The sequence below is a fragment of the Stegodyphus dumicola genome, chromosome 8 (genome assembly GCF_044657685.1).
Source record: "Stegodyphus dumicola isolate Sdum_Otavi_A_Nest chromosome 8, ASM4465768v1".
Classification (NCBI taxonomy): domain Eukaryota; kingdom Metazoa; phylum Arthropoda; class Arachnida; order Araneae; family Eresidae; genus Stegodyphus; species Stegodyphus dumicola.
The window spans coordinates 133,636,285-133,653,771 of NC_140775.1; the positions used below are offsets into that span (position 1 = coordinate 133,636,285).

Here is a 17,487-nt window from a genome sequence, read left to right on the forward strand (position 1 = left end):
TGCATGGCAACATGGGAGAGATCATATCAAGTAAGAATACATACCAGGTTAACATAAAAACAACATTTATTCCTTTTTAATATTGCAAACCCAGAAATAAAAAAAAGTGTCCTGGAACTTTTTGTACCAAAGAATGCACGATTTGTATTTTTTACACTGTCACTTCTACCTCTTTGCGTTAGTTTTTTAATATTAATTTTTTATATTTTTGTGTCATAATTCACAGAGCTTATTTTTTTCTCTTTGTTACAAGAATACATTTACTTCACTTCTGTTATCGGAAATAACATAGTATTATTTTGAATAAGAAATGCATTGTTCTTGCTTTTGCTGTTTTCATACACATGTATTTCAATCTCAAATTAGCCATATGTATTTTACAGGGAATGTGTTGCAGGCGACAGAAGCCCGAAAAGACCGCTACCTCACTCTGGAGGGAGTTCAGATGAGATGGAAAAGCAAGTGTTACATTTTCGAAATGTTTATTACTTAATGTATCTGTTTGTAAACTAAAATACTCAAAATGACACTAAAATATATCGATTACCCTATAGTTACCTATATTCAGAAAGAGTTACTTTTCCTTTACTAATAAATATAATGGGAGGCATAGAATTTCTGTTCTTAAGAAATAGCACTGCTTCTTAAGAAACAACTGGACTATCTCCCAGAAAAGGAAAATTAAACTCAGACTTGCTTTTTTTACAAAACAGCATTGATTCTTAAGAAATATCAAAACTGTCGTCCGGAAATAACAAAACAAAACAGCTTTGCGTCAAACTGCTCAAGTGTTGTGTTTGAAGAATTTTAGCCTAGAATGCTTTTCGAACGTTATTTGAGATATATTTCGCTTTCTTTGTATAGATTAAAGTTACACCACTTAAGGCTTTCATCAGAGCTTAAGCAAGCGTGTGTATTGATTATAATCTCTTTTAAATGGTTTTTAATATTCTTTTTTCTGGTAAGAGACATATGAGAATGAATGAACGGTCATCTTGGCAGCTCTTCTGATGGAAAACGCTCTTTAAGTGAGACATAATATAACAGTTTGGCAAGAAGAATTATTGCTGTAAGCTTGCTCGTATTAGGGTTTTTTTCTTTGTTGGCCCTAAGGAAAAACCCTTTAAATAAGAAAAATTCATCAGTTAAATTAAATGTTTTCTGAGTGTGTCTGTCCAAAGCAAAATGATTTTAACAAATTTGTCATCAACACGGTTTTCTTCTTTTGCAACTGAGCTCAGGAGGATGCGATATTCCTTCCAGATTTCAAAAAAGCGTAAACTGCACACACCGCCACTGCTTATTTGTTTTTCAGATTCGAATCTAAATTCTGAACCAAATCCAAATTTAACTGACCGCAGCCCAATTAAGTAATCTTATCCTTAAATCAGAGGTATTAGTGATGATCACGCAACCGTCAAACTGGGGTTTATTGAGCCAATCCCTTAAATCACAGGTGCAAAACGCAAGCACAGAGTAAAATATATACTGAAAATGGTTAAATAGTTTCATAACGAGACGTGGGTTAATATTCAGGAAAATTAGAATTATATGTGTGCTAAAGAAAGAGAATCTATTAAAAGCCTACAGTATACAAGAGCTAGGATTATGTTTAAATTTGTTGGCTCCATGCTTTGAAATAATATTTCTAGATATATTTCTAGACTCCTGTTATAATGCTTTTACTGAATTTCGTCGTGCATAGCAAACATAATTTGTTAAATAGGTTTCCTGATAAACGAGTTCACTTTTTTTGCCCTTTAAAACCTCACTCCTTGAAAGCATACGATTCTATTATCGCGAAAGAAGTATTTTATGTCTATTAAAAAATTAAAGAAGTTATCAAAATTATTGTTTATGGACAATTATTAAACCTGTTAAATTAATTTGATTGAAGGAAATTTTAACATAACTGCTAAAGACATTTTAACAGAACATATCTAATCTTTGGAACAGGTAAGTTTCTTAACTTTCTCCATGAACAAAGCGCCCAAGATGATCCTTCATTCAAACTACGAACGGCAGCCCGAACCAAGATCGTATGTCATGTTTTTAGCTTCTTATTACACAATATTCTAAGGTGAAATTTCCCCCAAATGCATTGTATTTGTTCATCTTTATTGTAGACAGTCTGCTAGTAAAAGAACTCTTTTGTGGTTTCTTATGTTTAGGTTAAATATGACTTAGCAAGCACTCAGTGGCTAATGGTAGCTCCTTGTTCGGGACTAGATTTTGTATCATTTGAAACTTTCACACATTTCACACGTTCGTTAATGAACGTGGGGAGAAGAAGTTGTGAATCGGAAATCGAATTTGATATATTCTGTCATTTTAAGTAATCACGTGAATCAAGGCTTTGGCTTTCAAAAGGTTAACTCCGTACCGTCTACTGTTATACTGAAATATTTCCAAAAGCGCTTTCTAAAAAACTGTAAATAGTTCTACATAAGAAGCCACACATGAAAAATCGTGAAAGATTGCAAAATCTCGCAACAAACAAAGCCATATAACACGAAAACAGAACAAACACGGCAACAGAAAAAAAGACGTACAAATGCCAGCCTGTTTCAACCTGTACCTGTACCCTTGAGTGGCCATAATTTAGGGCTTGCGAAATGGTTGCCCAAATATGAGTCTATCGTCGATGTCAAGATGCATCGCACTTATTAATTCATCATTTGTGTGTGATTTGTTTGACGTGTACTCTAAAATCTGTGTTTAAATTATAAATATCTATCCTACCATTTTATATCTATTCTAATAAATAATGACGAGCGAAAGAGTGTAATTATTTAGTTGGAGTTACAGATTCTGAATAAGTAACTTTTTCTAATTAATTAATCGGGTTATTGCGGATTAACTTAAGTCATTAATTGTGTCTTTTGTTGTGGAATTAAAGTCACTAATTTTAAATTGAAACCCGTTTTATTACAATAATTCGAAGATGAAATCTATCAGAGATGTTTCCTATCGTAAATTGCTTGAAAACTTTGCCACATCTAAACTTGACCACATCGCTGCCACACTTTTCTAAAAGAACTGTTCTTCAGGATAGGCCTTTAACCGCGGCATAAATCCTGTAGCTTTGCCTTTCACTTGATTTACCTGAGAGGTTCAGGTGGAATGCATATTTAATGTAATACCCAGATATTTGGCCCACTTACTTGCAGGAACTCTTTCATTAAAAATGAATAAGTCACTATTCATGACCTCCAAAGTCTTGTACAATCTGATCATAAACAGTTGTAATTTTAGCTTTTCAATGAGAGTTAGTACTTTCTGCTGTCTTTGAATAGAAAAATCTGTTCTTCTGGACTTCGTAATGATGCAAGTAAACATTGCAACCTAGAAAAGAATCAAGATTCATTATGTCATTTGGAAGTTATAAACAAAAAGGAAGTAGAATACAGGGCTTAGTATAGAGCCCTGTGGAACATCAGCTTCAAAAGGAGAGCATTCAGAGTAATAGTTTTATTGTCGTAGTGTGAACCTTTTGCTACGCAGGAAAGAGTAAATCAAAAGAATGATTTCACTTACAAAGCTGATTTTGATGAGGTTTTATAGCAGTTTCTCATGCCAAAAAGCGGTCAAAGACTTTGGCCACATACAATAGGGCGAAAGCTATGCTTTGCTTATTGTGAACTCTGCAATATAAAGACAATAAGCTACGTACGTACATAATCTTTTCGGAGCTGTCAGGAGCTGGTGAAAGCAGCTATGCAGTAATGGAATCAAAACTATCAACAATAATTAAATTTAATATGTTGCGTTGATCTACGAGGTGGAAGATAATTTCACGTGAAACCAATTACCTTTATACTTACTCTGTGCTTCAGAATGCAATTTGTAAATAGTGCGTTATATTAGGTGTTTTGACACATCGATTATTTTGTTACTCTTAAACATCGCAATATTTTATAAAACGACAAATCAAATTAGCTCTAATGTTATTATTTGCTTTATAAATGCAAGTATGCAAGTGCTACATTTAAAGAAGGTTAATTATATTTTAGCTCTAAAACATGTTTGTTTTTTCGCAAAATATTTCAGGAATTTTCAAAAGCTCGTATGATAAGACTATTTTTACAAGATTTTCGATTCCTTTTCTCTGGAGCATTTGTTTGTGTACTCCTCACTCATATCTTATCCTTTTGCTTTAGACTCTGACAAATCTATAATTACCTCTAAGAAATTATGCTCATAGAGTAAGTATCTCACAAGTTAAATACAGGAAACCTTCGCGAAAGCCTAATATCACAATGGGCAGAGTTTATAAAACAAATGAGTATTTCACTTCTTATCAATTCATCACACACGAATGTATCTCTTAATGAAATATATGCTCAAGAAATGCAATCAAAATACTTATTCTTACTCTATTAGGTTTGAGCAAGAAAAGTTCCTTATTGCTGGTATAGTAAATATTTAAATAATAACTATGTGTTTTGAATTTAAGCGGATTTCTAAATTTTAACTGCAAAACATACCTTATTTTCCTATGCGAGAAATCTTTGTTATCCAGCAATTTTCCAAGAATTTTTCCAGTTATTTTTCCAGGAATTTAGGATTTAGAAACTACTGACTTTCTAAAGATATTCTCGATGTCTTGTCCAAGTCATCTTGAAAGAAAATAATTTACAGTATTATACTGATAAAATTTTCTTTGTGAAATAAAGCACTCAAACTTCTCAATTCTACTGTCATTTTATTAGAGTCGGACCGCAATCAAAGCATTGTTATCGGAAAGGATGAAGAAGCATAACTTTAAAAGCTATACGAATAAACTAATTTTAATAATCCTTATCAACAAATGCCTCTCATAATTTTCTTGTATTTGGTTTTTATTTTCAAATTTAAAGCTCTTTTATCAAATTTATCAAAACATTAATACTTGGTATCCGAATTATGCGAATTCTAGATTTAAATTTAAAAGGTTTATTACTTTTTACAAATGATGCTATAATATATTTCAGCTTAAAGAAAAAGGTTGAGTTTGTGTCAGCGAAAAGGCCAAAACTGGAAGGTCCTCCCTTTCCTCGTAAAATTCCAAGTATTATCAGGTATGGTGACTTCAGTAAACATAGTAATTCATTAAAATATTGCACGTATGATTGTTATACATAAAAATACTAATAATATAGTTATTTTCATAGCGATTGAGAATTTTGTGGATATTTCCGCTCGAGTCTTTGGTCATATGAATCAATATTATTCAGTAATAATAATAGCAGTAAAACTGCATTTATTTATAGAGCTATTAGACCGTTGCATATGGAACTATAAATAGTTATTATGAATATTTTTGAAAGGACTAAAACGTGCATTTCATTGTTAGAGTAATGATTAATAATAATTCATCCAAGACATTCCGCCGTTTTAAAAAAATTACATAATACTCTATTGTTTACTTCATGATTCAGATTCTTATTTCTAGGTAATATTCTTAAAGTAGTTTTCGTTTCTCTCCTTCCATCTCTAAAATGGATAATTTATTGCTTAAACTTTCCTAAATTCTCGTGTTTTAATTTTAATGAAGCATATTAATTACTAAATTCCTAAAAAATGGAATCATAGATAATTTTTTCTTGTTTCAGTATCACTATAGAATTTTCAAAATGTGAAAATAACTTCAATTAATAATAAAAGTACAGGAATAATATATTTCATGTACTCTACATTTTTCGAGCACTGAAAATTTACACTGTGTGATACTTACTTAGAGGTTTCTAATGTCATCTTTTTATTTTACAGCAATACTTACAATACTTCACAGCATGTACAGTAAGCTTATTTTATTAAATATTAACATTATTACATTTACTAATTATGTTTTCTCATCAATTGCTCTTTAAATTTGTCATGTAAAATACTTTAATATTATTTTAAAATGCACAAAACACATTTTTTCTTGATTTCTCCTTTCTCTATCCTTCCAATTCTAATTTCAGTTTATGTAGTTAACTTTCTTAGAAGTTCCGTAAACATATTTTTCTTTAATTTTAGACATCAAACTGGCCATAAGAATCCTGATCTTCATCTCGCACCTGTGGGTCCTGATCTGGAATCAAAAGGGTACATTTCAATTATTTATGCATGCATATCCTATTATAATCATGAGATGATAAAATTTTCTTCACTGTTATATACAAGTTTTGGCAAACAAACATCAGTCTGCGAGAAAGCACTGCTAGGCTTGTGATTTTATTCATGATATTATTTGGAACAGCCTGTTTGCATTTTAAATGCTTTCCTCGTATCTGTATCTCACTTCAGTAAAACAAAAAATATATGTATAGATAAATAAAATTCGGAATTTTTATCTGAAAACGTTTCGTATTAAAAAGTGTTTTACAATTCTACACTGAAGTTTTTCAGTGTCCTGCTATTATTACTGGTAAGAGATTAGGATAGTATTTTTGCAAGTGGGAATAAGCAAACTCATTTGAAACTTTGGCTGTTTTCTCGATAGTGTGAACTTATAATTAACTACTTCTCTCGAATTGTATTGCAATCAATGCCGTATGTGTAGCTAGTCTATTATTATTTTTCCAGTTTTATGAACTAGATACTCTTTTACACAAAATGCATAGAAAATGGTACTATTGTCGAAAATGGGCTGTATAATTTTTTTTTCCAATTTACCTGAAAACTGGCGTTTCCTAATAAACCAGAACACAATGAGTAATTTTCTTCAGTCAAGAACAGAGAGAGAACTAACACAAAAATGGCTAAATTTGTAAAGATAAAAATTTAAATAGTTATTCGTGAAATTTTGCTAAATCGTCTGCGCCTTTGGCGACATTTGGTATTTTCAGGTCAGAGATTGGGTGATTATGGCCGCCAATTTTGGCGACTAAGCGCAGAGAGAATTTTAACAAGCAACTGGCTATTTTTTTTACAATACAGACATATATTGTAATAAGGTTATATGTTATGGCGCGGTCCACCCTTCTGGCAAGTCCAAGGTTATTTTCTCTCTCTATCCAGCACCCCTTCGTAGTGTTACGGTAGCACACTCAGGGCATATTCGAGAGGTCCATGGTTCAACGCCCGGCCACGACATTGCACATGTGTCACATCTCTTGCTTCAAAACCAAAATTACTCATTGTATATATTTTTATCTAATCACTCTACAAGGTTATATGAGGTTATGTGTTATACCATATCCATTTGGTTTATGAAGCTATAGAAATTACTTCCTATATGCAAATTGTAAAATGTATATGGATCGGTTAAATGAAAACGTAAACAATAGAGCTAAAATTTCCTCAAGTTATAGAGTAGCAATTCATTTCCAAATACGCTAATAGCTTTTTGGATGTTACGGGATAGAAACAGGCTCGCGATGTCACCAGTAAGGATTCAAATATGTAACACTGAATCGCCCTTCTAGGCTGATGACACTTGGTTTAATGATGTTCTGTCTGATATAGGTACTTCAGTTTCCCAGTTCTTCAGGAAGTGAACAATAAGGAATCATATCATTTTTGCTGGCCAAACGTAAGGAGCTGATCGACATTTATAGAAGCACATAAGCCATTTATGAAGAAAATTATATTAAAAAAAGGGCCAGTAAGCAACTTACTTTGTAAGATCGTGGAACCTGTTTGACATTGAAAGGCCCAGTCAATGAAATGTAACTATTTCATATAAAATGCATGAAATCCATCATAAAGTTAAAACAACATTTTTAGGCAAAGTATTCGTCAAACACACATTTCGTCCAATTAGAGATCAGTGTTGTGTAACAGGATATTCAACGTTATTCTTTGCTTTGAATGATCATAAAACCGTTTCTGACCTGTAATCCGGTAAGTTCAAGGCCCTATTTAAAACAGAAAATGTTACATTTTTACACAGGGTAATTTTCAGCACCGTCATAACCTTTTATTTTACCAATCAAAATAATTAATGTGAATTATTCGGAAAGCTGCTATTAGAAAGGATGTCTTCCCAGTTTCTTTGAAAAGCTGGGTTCTGTAGAATTCTATTTATCTATTGCCAACAATTCAAATGGTACTGTGCAATTTTATAACCAGCAGTACTAAAAGCATTTTGTAATTTTTCTTCTTTTAATGATAAGTTTCAGGATATGATATTTTATTTGCATCTTTTCAATATCACAAAATGATAGGAAAGAAACAGAAAGTAAAACGTGATGCCGATTAATAACGTCAGAAGGGATTGAAAATGCCCGCATTTCTTACGTTTCTCTTGCACAAGACATTTTTCTAATTTTAGGGAGGATCAAGACCCAAAACAAAAGACTTCTCAAATTCCCAAGCTACCAAAGATCCATGAAAACCGAATTTTAAAATCTTCATCTAGGTAAGTTAATAAATGTTCTTTAAAGTTTCTCAGTCACAGCGAAACCAATTCAGTGCGTTTAAAAATGACTGGATATTGAATACAATTACTTATTAACCTGCGGTTATTTTACCATTTAATTTTAAGGAATCTGGTGTTTATCTCAAATAAGAGCAAGGATAGTTTTCGTTTAATATGCAGACTAATCAATACTCACCCCACGTGCAGTTATTCTTAACCCGTAACAGAGAAAATATAAATACAGCTCAATCTAAGTGATATATCAGTTTAAGAAATAACCCTCTAAACATAATTATATTTTACATCTAAAATCGTACCTTTAAACTTTTAATATCGTAAAATTGAATATTATATTTTATTTAATAACTTGATGCCCAAATTCCCGTTCTGTTAGGTGTGTTTCACTGCATTACTGGGTTTTGAAAGCATTTATAATCGCATTTCAAATGATGGCGATCTCATCTACTTTAGTATCGCACTAATTGTTTTACATTTTAGTACATTAATAATTATTTATTGCTATTTTAGAATTTTCTCAGAAAATATACTACAATAACCTATTTATAAAAAGAAGTTTTCCTCTTAAATCCCTTTCTGGGAAACCCAGGCATTTTATTTACTAGATTAAAAATTTAGAAAACATATTAAGATAACTCTTTATTTAATTCTTAATATCAATATTTAGAAAATACATATTTTTGTATATGTATATCGAAAAGTATGCAATTTAAACTATTTAGATAACTATCTTGTAGGGTACATTCCTCATTTCAACTCACGTATGTGAGGCAATGTTAAATTGGAGTTCATGTTTCCTTATAAAACAACTTGAAAACTGCAGAATCGTCTAGAATATGTGAAGCTGCTACATATCCAGGTTATAATATAAATGATTTTGAAAAGGAAGTCAATTAGAGAAAGCAGGAAAAATCTGCAAGTTACAGATAATGAGAATTTAATTGCGTACACAGCGAAAATTGCAGTTTGGGCCATCGAATCACTTGCTTTTTTAAAATAGTAAGCTAAATTCTTTAAGCATTTATACACATTCATCGTTACAAACATGTCTTAAACACGTTTTAAAATTGAGAAGTACTATCGCGCAATCAAAGGAAACTAGTATCTATCAAATCAGTGTAATTATTTTTAAGGTAATCTACACATTGCTTTAAAAGCTTGTTTATGATAGTTGAGCTGAATACTCTAATTATGTCCATGGAAGCGGGAAAGTAGCAAATACCAAAGACTTAATTAACCTTAATTGGGTAAGCTGTCTTAGTCGTTTTTAATCAGGACTTTCCGAAATGGAGCTTTTGATTGTACATGGGAGTATATTGTGAGTATTTCGAAGAGAGATTTAAGGTTTCATTCGTGAAATTATACACCAGAATTTGAAGTTATTAGGACAGAGAGCTTGTCTCATTAATTATGGCATGTCAATCTGAATTGAATTGAACTGCAGTTAAAATTAAGAGTCTAATTTATTTCATTTCAAAGAATTGACAAAAGTTTATGCCATACAAAAAGATTTAATTTTTATTATGATGGAAAAATCTGTAAATTTAAACTTACGGTTTCATTTACTCGAACGCATCATTAAGTACTGGAATGAAAAAAGTGGATACATAAGTTAACATTTTATTTATTAACACTTTTACTTCTTACTATTGAACAAAAATCTATGGAATACAGGTTCATGATACGAGAAGCACGAGAGATATTGTGAATATCAGCTCTACGAATATATTGCGTAGATTTACGCGGATAAATGCAGTGTTGATATTTAATTTAGAATATATAGATATATGAAGGAGGTCTCAAAAGAATTCACGAAAGTTTATGTCATACAAAAATATTTAATATTTCTTATAATGGAAAAATCTGTATCTTAACATTAGACTTTCTGATGCTCGTGACATTAACATTTATTACTGAAAAAACATTTAGATAAATATTTTGAAAGATTTTAGTTTAAATAATGGGAGTTTTAAGGATCTGGAATGAACAATTTAATCCAAGGTTCAGCCTTAGGCGTGTTGCTCAATGGATACTATTTTTTTCAGGTAGCATTCCTTTTGCGTTAAAGAGATAGCATTGTTTAGAACTCTACTTTTTAGAAAGTTAAATTTTCAAAAGTGTAAAAATTTCGAAATTAAAACACAATTAAAAGCATATAAAATTAAAAAAGAAGAGAAACACGCCAAATTAAAAAATAACATTGGGCAGAGAAACAGCCTTGTATTTGGCGTAGATTTTAATTACGATTCTCTCGATTCTGAGGCTCCCCTTCATCAAGAACAAAAAGTCAGCAAAAAAGTCGATGCTTTGATGCTTAGCTGTTTATTCTGTTACACAGCAGGAAAAATTCCCGCTCTTACCTCAATAAGAGAAAGACCTTAAGGAATCCCAATTAGGGCCTAAGAATAGGAAGTTCCTAACATGGCGAACATCGCATGGAAGGGAATTGAAAGGCAAATCGAAAATGAAGCACTTTGCCTCTGGAGAAAACTCACAGTCCGTCCTAGCGATAGCATGGCACTATCTCTCAGGTGAGAAGATAAATACTCATCTGCAAATAAAGGAAACGGGCCAGGAAGGCATCTGGGCGCCTTTGGTTGCCGTCACGTCGCACGCAGGTTGCTTCATCATATGTTGATTTGAACAAATTTAGATTTCTACAAAAATTTCTAATAGGGTGAGAGCCAACTTTAATATCTGAGTTGGCGATTTCGTTATTTTGCGCTTTTTTAGCAATTTCTAGGACTCTAGAGAGTAAATTGATGATATTCTTACACGAAAGAAACACCCCCTTCTTGGAATCGTAGAATGACATAGCACTCTTGGGAAACAAAACTCGAGCCAGGCTGTTTCAGAACCCTCAGGGAAGATCGTTCAATGAGATTGAACCGATAGGGAATTGGCCGTAATTCCCCAAACTAAAGGTATAATTAGCTGTGCAAAGGCTTGTATATTATCCACAGAATTTTGTTTAATTACAATAGGATTAGGAAGTCCGCGTATTGCTCGCGGGGGTATTATTGATGATCAGTAAACTTTTCAGAATTATAGAGCGGTGTCCCATAGTGGTCTCTGTTCACCGTGCAGTTCAGACATGGTTTTGAGCGATGTTTTCTAGTCTTTCGCCTTTAAGTGTAGGACAGGCAGCAACATAGTGAATACATTTACTCTAGTTGGTGCCGAGATTTGCCTGACAGATCCACCTTTTGTCTAATATGGAGGTCTTAAGTTTGTTGGTTGTGGCTCGGTTCTGCATCTATCTGAGCTAAAGTTACCGGCAGTTAACATTATTCGAAATTCAGTTATCCCGCAGTATCCGCAGTTATCCGAAATCCATCACAGTCTTTTCAGTTGAAGCAATTCGTTCTTGAGAGGACTTCTGGAAAGTGGGCGTTAAGGCGGGAAAGAAATTGATCATCTTTGAACTTGACGTTTTCTCATAGTTTTTTCGAAAGTTAACGTAAACCAGTTTGTATCAGATACAAATTGGTTTTACTAGTTTTGAGAGCTCGCTAGTGTACGTCAAATGGACTCCGGAAGTGAGGCATCACGATTTTCCATTACAAAGAAAACGTCTGTAGCCAAATCTCTGAAATCTGTAACTTTGGTTCAGACTTTTACCCGAAGACGTAGCGCCATCTTTTCCGCAGAAACAGAAAAAAAATTAACTTAATAGAATTTGGAAAGCGTTACAGACTGGATTAATATCATTAACTAAACAATTTAAATCTTTGTGACTATGAAAAGTTTCAAAGAAATCTAATTCACCAACTGAACAAGTTCTTCGGATAATTTTTTCACAAGTCAAATTCGGGATTAAATTTCCAACTGTGATTAGCTATAAAAAAGTTTTTAATTTCTTCTGTTTGGGCATGAGATCGGTTCCTTGATGCGAAATATTAACTCTTTTTTAGTTTTCCCTGCATAGCTCAAACCAGACTAACAAGCTATGCTACACATTTTCGAAGAATTAATGTCAATTGAATCTTTGAGAATCTAACTACGGATTTTATTGACAGGTGAGAAAATGCTTTTAAAATTGAAATTCTGAAAAATCCGCTCAATATTGCAATTGATGAAGGATGAAGTAGAAGAATACAGGATTATAATATCATTTCTCCCAACGGAATATCATTTATGATGGCAAGAGGAATATTTTAAAGAATTTATCAATAACAAAGTAAGAAAATCCTCTGTCAGTAGTGACTGATTTCAAATAATTGAATTCATGAGAAAGTAAAGATGAGAAATAAACTCTGACAGCGTGAAATGCATAATAGTAAAAAGAAGACATTCTTTTGCCAGGATTCAGCATGTAGACGCAAACAAACAGAAGAAGATTCAAGGTAAACAGTAGTGCTGAAATCAGATTCGTTGCGGATTATAATAATATCAAGGAAGTGAATTGTATTGCCAGTTTCAGTGTCAAAAGTGAATTGGATATTTGGATGAATGGGATGATAGCAGATAAAATCAGGAGTACATCTTAATAGCCATCAAAAAGTGCGGAAATGTCGTCTACACAGCAAGTCTAGAAACGGAAGAAGGTTCCTAGGTTAAGAACTATAAGTTGAAAAGAAATTCCAATTTTGTGGACTTTGGGGAAGAACATAAAACCTAGCACAGGTTGCAATGGTGATTTTTCAAACTGAGGAAGTATATGAGAAGATTCAGCAGTTCTTTTAACTTTCGTGAAGTCAGAAGTTGAATCTTAAAGATCGAGCAGTATAGACATTCATTTATAAGTTATGTGACTCGAGTAATATATGTGTATTTTTCGATAAAAACAATATGTCAAAGCTTTCAGCTTTGCATGACACACTTACATTGATGGAAACACAAAACTGGAAAATACACACCTGTACTGTTCGATCTCTATGAATCCTCCAACTTCTGATCTTATAAAATTTAAAACAGCTGTTAAAACTTCTGATATATTCCCAACTCATTTTAAAAAATCACTTATGCCACCTAATACTAGTAGTGTTAGTTTTTATAGTCTGTTCAAAATCTACAAAACCGGAATTCCTTTTCGACCTCTAGTGTTTAATTTAGGAACAGCATCATATCCTTTGGCCAAATAGTTAGTTTTTAGTTTTAATTTCTAATAATAGCAGTTTCCTAGTAGTTTAAATTTACAATAATATTTACACGGTAAAAATTATTTTGAAGATATTTCTCCATGGGCTCAATTATAGTTTCTTTTGATTTCAAATTGCTGTTTGATATTGTTACAGTCAAAAGAGCACTAAAATGTCTTGAAATCAGGCTTCGAGAATTCCATTTCACACATAATGAAATTAATGAGTTAATTTTTCTTACTGAAGCGTCTTTGACACAAACTCACTTTGTTTTCCAAAATAAAAATTTATTACAAAATGAGGAATTAAATATGGGTTACGCCCTGAGCTGTACCTGCTGACTTTTACTTGCACTATTTTGAAGTCAAATTATTTGAGGAACTATCATCTCTGAATTCTAAAGATTATCTACGTAGATGACACTTTAGAGCTTTTTGGTGGTCATGAAGACGATTTATCCCAGATTTTAGATTTATCCAACCATCACTTCACTTTTGAAACTGAATTTGACAATACCCTGCACTCTTTTTATATTCTTGCACTGCTTGCTATTAAAATTGCAACATCAGGAAGGAATGATCTGAAGAACGTCAAAATCACACGAAAGGAAGAAGAGGTTGGGATAGGCAAACGATTAGTATTTCAGCGCATTTGAAAGACGCAGGAGGGAGAAATGACATCTGAAGCATCGTGTGAAAGAAAAGCTGTGTAGTGGATTTCTCATTCGGAAAGCCTTTGTAAGATCAGTGTTTGCTCAGGATATCGTGTTATGCCTCGAAAAATAAGAAGAAATGCTTATCACCAAGTATCGGAATTCGATAGAGAAATGATCGTTGCCTATCGAGAATGTGGATTATTGCTCCATGACATCGCCCGTCGCACTGGTCTACATTTAACCACTGTCCATGCGAATATGTAATCAATGGGTTACTAAGGGTCATACTGAACGCCATTCAGGATCTCAACGGCATTCAGAACAACCAGAGAGAACAGTCATATTGTGAGGTCAGCCCTACAAAACAGTACAACCACATCACGGGCCATTAGTAAGGAAATAGGCATGTTTGTAGCACGCTCAGTATCAGCACGGCAACCATTACTTCGACAGCACAGTAATGGTCACCGTGCTGATACTTTACTTCGGCAGTACCACTTTGATAGTGCTGTATATAGGGAGACAGCGATTCTGGTGCGTCGAAATACAAAGCTGGATACAGGAGTGGCACAATGTCCTCTTTTCAGACAAGTTCCGGTTTTGCGTTCAGTATGCTAGTGGCCGTATATGTGTCTGTAGGCTCCAAGGAGATCGCATGTCGCCATCTTGCTTCCGATATCGGCATAGGGGTCCTGCCCATGGTGTGATGGTTTGGCCAGCCATTGTGTACACAACACGCACATCTCTATTTCAGATTGATGCTAGTTTGAACGCAGATCGGTACATTTCTGACATCTTACGTCCAGTGATTAGGCCCTATCTTCGAGGCCCCCAAACGCCACCTTTCAACAAGATAATGCAAGACAACAAGTTGCACGCCGTGTTCTGACCTTTCTCGAAACACAAGGTATTCGATTGCTGGTTTGGCCTGCACGGTCTCCAGATCTGTCACCCATTAAAAACAGCTCGTCATGGGTTGCTGAGAGACTTACACGCTACCCCTTTCCGGCTAATACGGTTGAAGACATTAACTCCGGCTAATACGGTTGATGGAATGAGTTGCCCGTTTCTGACATCCAAGCCGACTTGGAGTCCATGCCTAGCCGGGTAAAAGCCGTTTTAGTTGCCAATGGTGGCAGCTGTTTCTACTAAATTCTCACCCCTGTAAAAGCCCAAACTGCTTACAAATTTAATCATTTTGTCTTTATGGTATACAGTTTACGTACAGTAAATATATTTTTTGTACTCTCTTTCTTTCATGGTGTTGCATTTTTAATTGCCAGCAGTGTATAATCCGCAACGAATCCTGTCACCCGGATAAACAAAAAAATGGCTTATTTTACTATTATTATTTCTCTGTCTCAAAGTTTGGTCTTCAGAATATTTGCTTTCTAATGAACGTAATTATTTGAAATATATCGCCACTGAAAACTAGTTTCTCCCGTAGTTCTTGATGAAACATTTAAAATAATTTTTCATCTTGCCAGCAAAGAAGGTATTCTACTATTATGAATAAAATCAGTAATCTTGTCGCTCTTCCATTTTAATTTCCGCTTTATATCAGGCCCACCAGCGGCCAAGCGGTGAACACTGGTAGTTTGGTCCGAGGTTCGAATCCCGTGAACGGGCTGGCTGCATGGGTGTTTTAGTGGTTTTCCCGGTTTGTAACGTGTATACGAGCCACTTTCCCTTAGAAAGTCCTCCACGAAGACATCCCTAACTTTAGGCAGATAGCCCTAGTGTGCTTTGCCATAATTAAATACACACACTCCTTTATATGAGTTAAAAATTGTACGGATTCTATAGAAATTAAATTTACAAGACATTTTCTCACCTATTAATAAAATCAATTGTTTAATTCTTTAAAATTCCATTTCTGATATTAATTATTGGGAAATTTATGGTATATATGATGAGTGTGATGTGAGATACATCGGCCAAACTAAACGATTGTTCAATTTTCGTATCAAGGAATGCGAATATTAAGTCGATTAAAGCAAGTTAACTAATATTTGATATCTAATCATAGTTGCAAATTTAATAGCAATTTTGACTTCAGAATTGCCCAAAAAAGTGCAAACAATGAGTCTTCTAAGATTAACTAAGAAGCTTCTTCAGTTGGCAAACTGGATTTCTTTGACGCTTTTCACATTCATCTTGTTTAGTTAACATTAATCTAGTCTTTCCTAACGCTTTTTAAAAATTTATTAACTTAATTTTCTTTACTATTTCTACGGCCAGATGGCTATGCCTTCTTTTTTGCTTTACGCATTTGGTGTAAATACGGCCATGGCTTCTCCCTTCTTTGCGGATACAAGAAGATCATTCTCAATCTAAGGGTGAATTTTAGAAAGACGTAAAAGTAACCAGATCACTGTGATGTTCTTCGTTGTCAACGATATGGTCATAGAGAGTTGTTGTGAAACTATCCCCTATGATGTCTCGAATGTACCCAAAATCACTTCACCTGTAAATTTCTCAAAGATGAAACAGCGACCTATGTCCATTGCAAGATTACGTATTCCGTACGAATTTCGTATTTTAAGCTGAAAATAAGACGTTTCCAAAGAGAATTAATTTAATTTAATTTAGTAAAGTTTTTACTTAATTTTTGCATAGCTGCTTAAACATGCAATTACCCATCATTTTAAAAAGAATTGCTTTATAAATTTGAATATTCTATTTATATCAAATAAAAATCTTAAAACCGTTGACTGTATCTAGTAAACTGATATATTTCCAACAGTAAAGCAAACCTTATTTAATGTATATATTGTGCACAGCTTAAAATTATTTTATGACCCATATAGCATGCATGTTTTTATGATGATTTCTTATATATAATATATACTAAACCTTTCAAAGCTGTCTTCATTATAATCGCATTTTTGCTTAAATGATAATAAATTTATCTATAACTGATCTTCATTGGAATTTCAATTAATCGAGGTATATATGTGTATTTTAATGAAAATATAATGTTTTAAACTGCGCTATGTTTAAGTGTTGAAGATAAAAAATTGAGAAAGTGCACTATGATTCTGTAATTCTAAATGAATGCGTGGACAAAGAACTAACAACTTTATTAACAGTAATTACTACATTCAGTATTAGTACATGCTCTAGAATATTGCATATCTGAATCCAGATGGCTAAGTGAGAGTTTCTCTCTCTTTACAATACGCGGCGCTGTATTTTAACTTAAAGATTAAACATTATATAACGTAATCCTTCGTAATTAATATGGTGATAAATATAAAATACCTATTCCTGTCATAGAAATGGATTGTTCCTTCTAAATAAATTGTTCATTATCAAAAATGCTGTTTCTTTAAGCACATCATGTAGATTAATTTATTATGTTATTAATAAGAAGAATATCTTCAGCAGAAATCATGCATTAT

At 33.2% G+C, this 17,487-nt stretch overlaps 2 protein-coding genes across 2 annotated transcripts in view; both read left to right on the forward strand.

The window, feature by feature from the left end:
• Positions 1–458, forward strand: part of LOC146995967 (uncharacterized) — a 32,714-nt gene extending 32,256 nt beyond the window's left edge. Inside the window, exon 12 of the mRNA XM_085823061.1 lies at positions 384–458. Coding sequence (XP_085679187.1) covers positions 384–449 — 66 coding nt within the window. The 3' untranslated portion in view covers positions 450–458. The remainder of the gene's footprint in view (positions 1–383) is intronic.
• A 3,736-nt stretch (positions 459–4,194) lies between these two features.
• The window catches only part of LOC118205050 (uncharacterized), a 47,983-nt gene continuing 34,690 nt past the window's right edge, over positions 4,195–17,487 (forward strand). The window contains exons 1-5 of the mRNA XM_085823031.1: positions 4,195–4,205; positions 4,974–5,060; positions 5,752–5,781; positions 6,004–6,072; positions 8,243–8,329. Coding sequence (XP_085679157.1) covers positions 4,195–4,205; positions 4,974–5,060; positions 5,752–5,781; positions 6,004–6,072; positions 8,243–8,329 — 284 coding nt within the window. The remainder of the gene's footprint in view (positions 4,206–4,973; positions 5,061–5,751; positions 5,782–6,003; positions 6,073–8,242; positions 8,330–17,487) is intronic.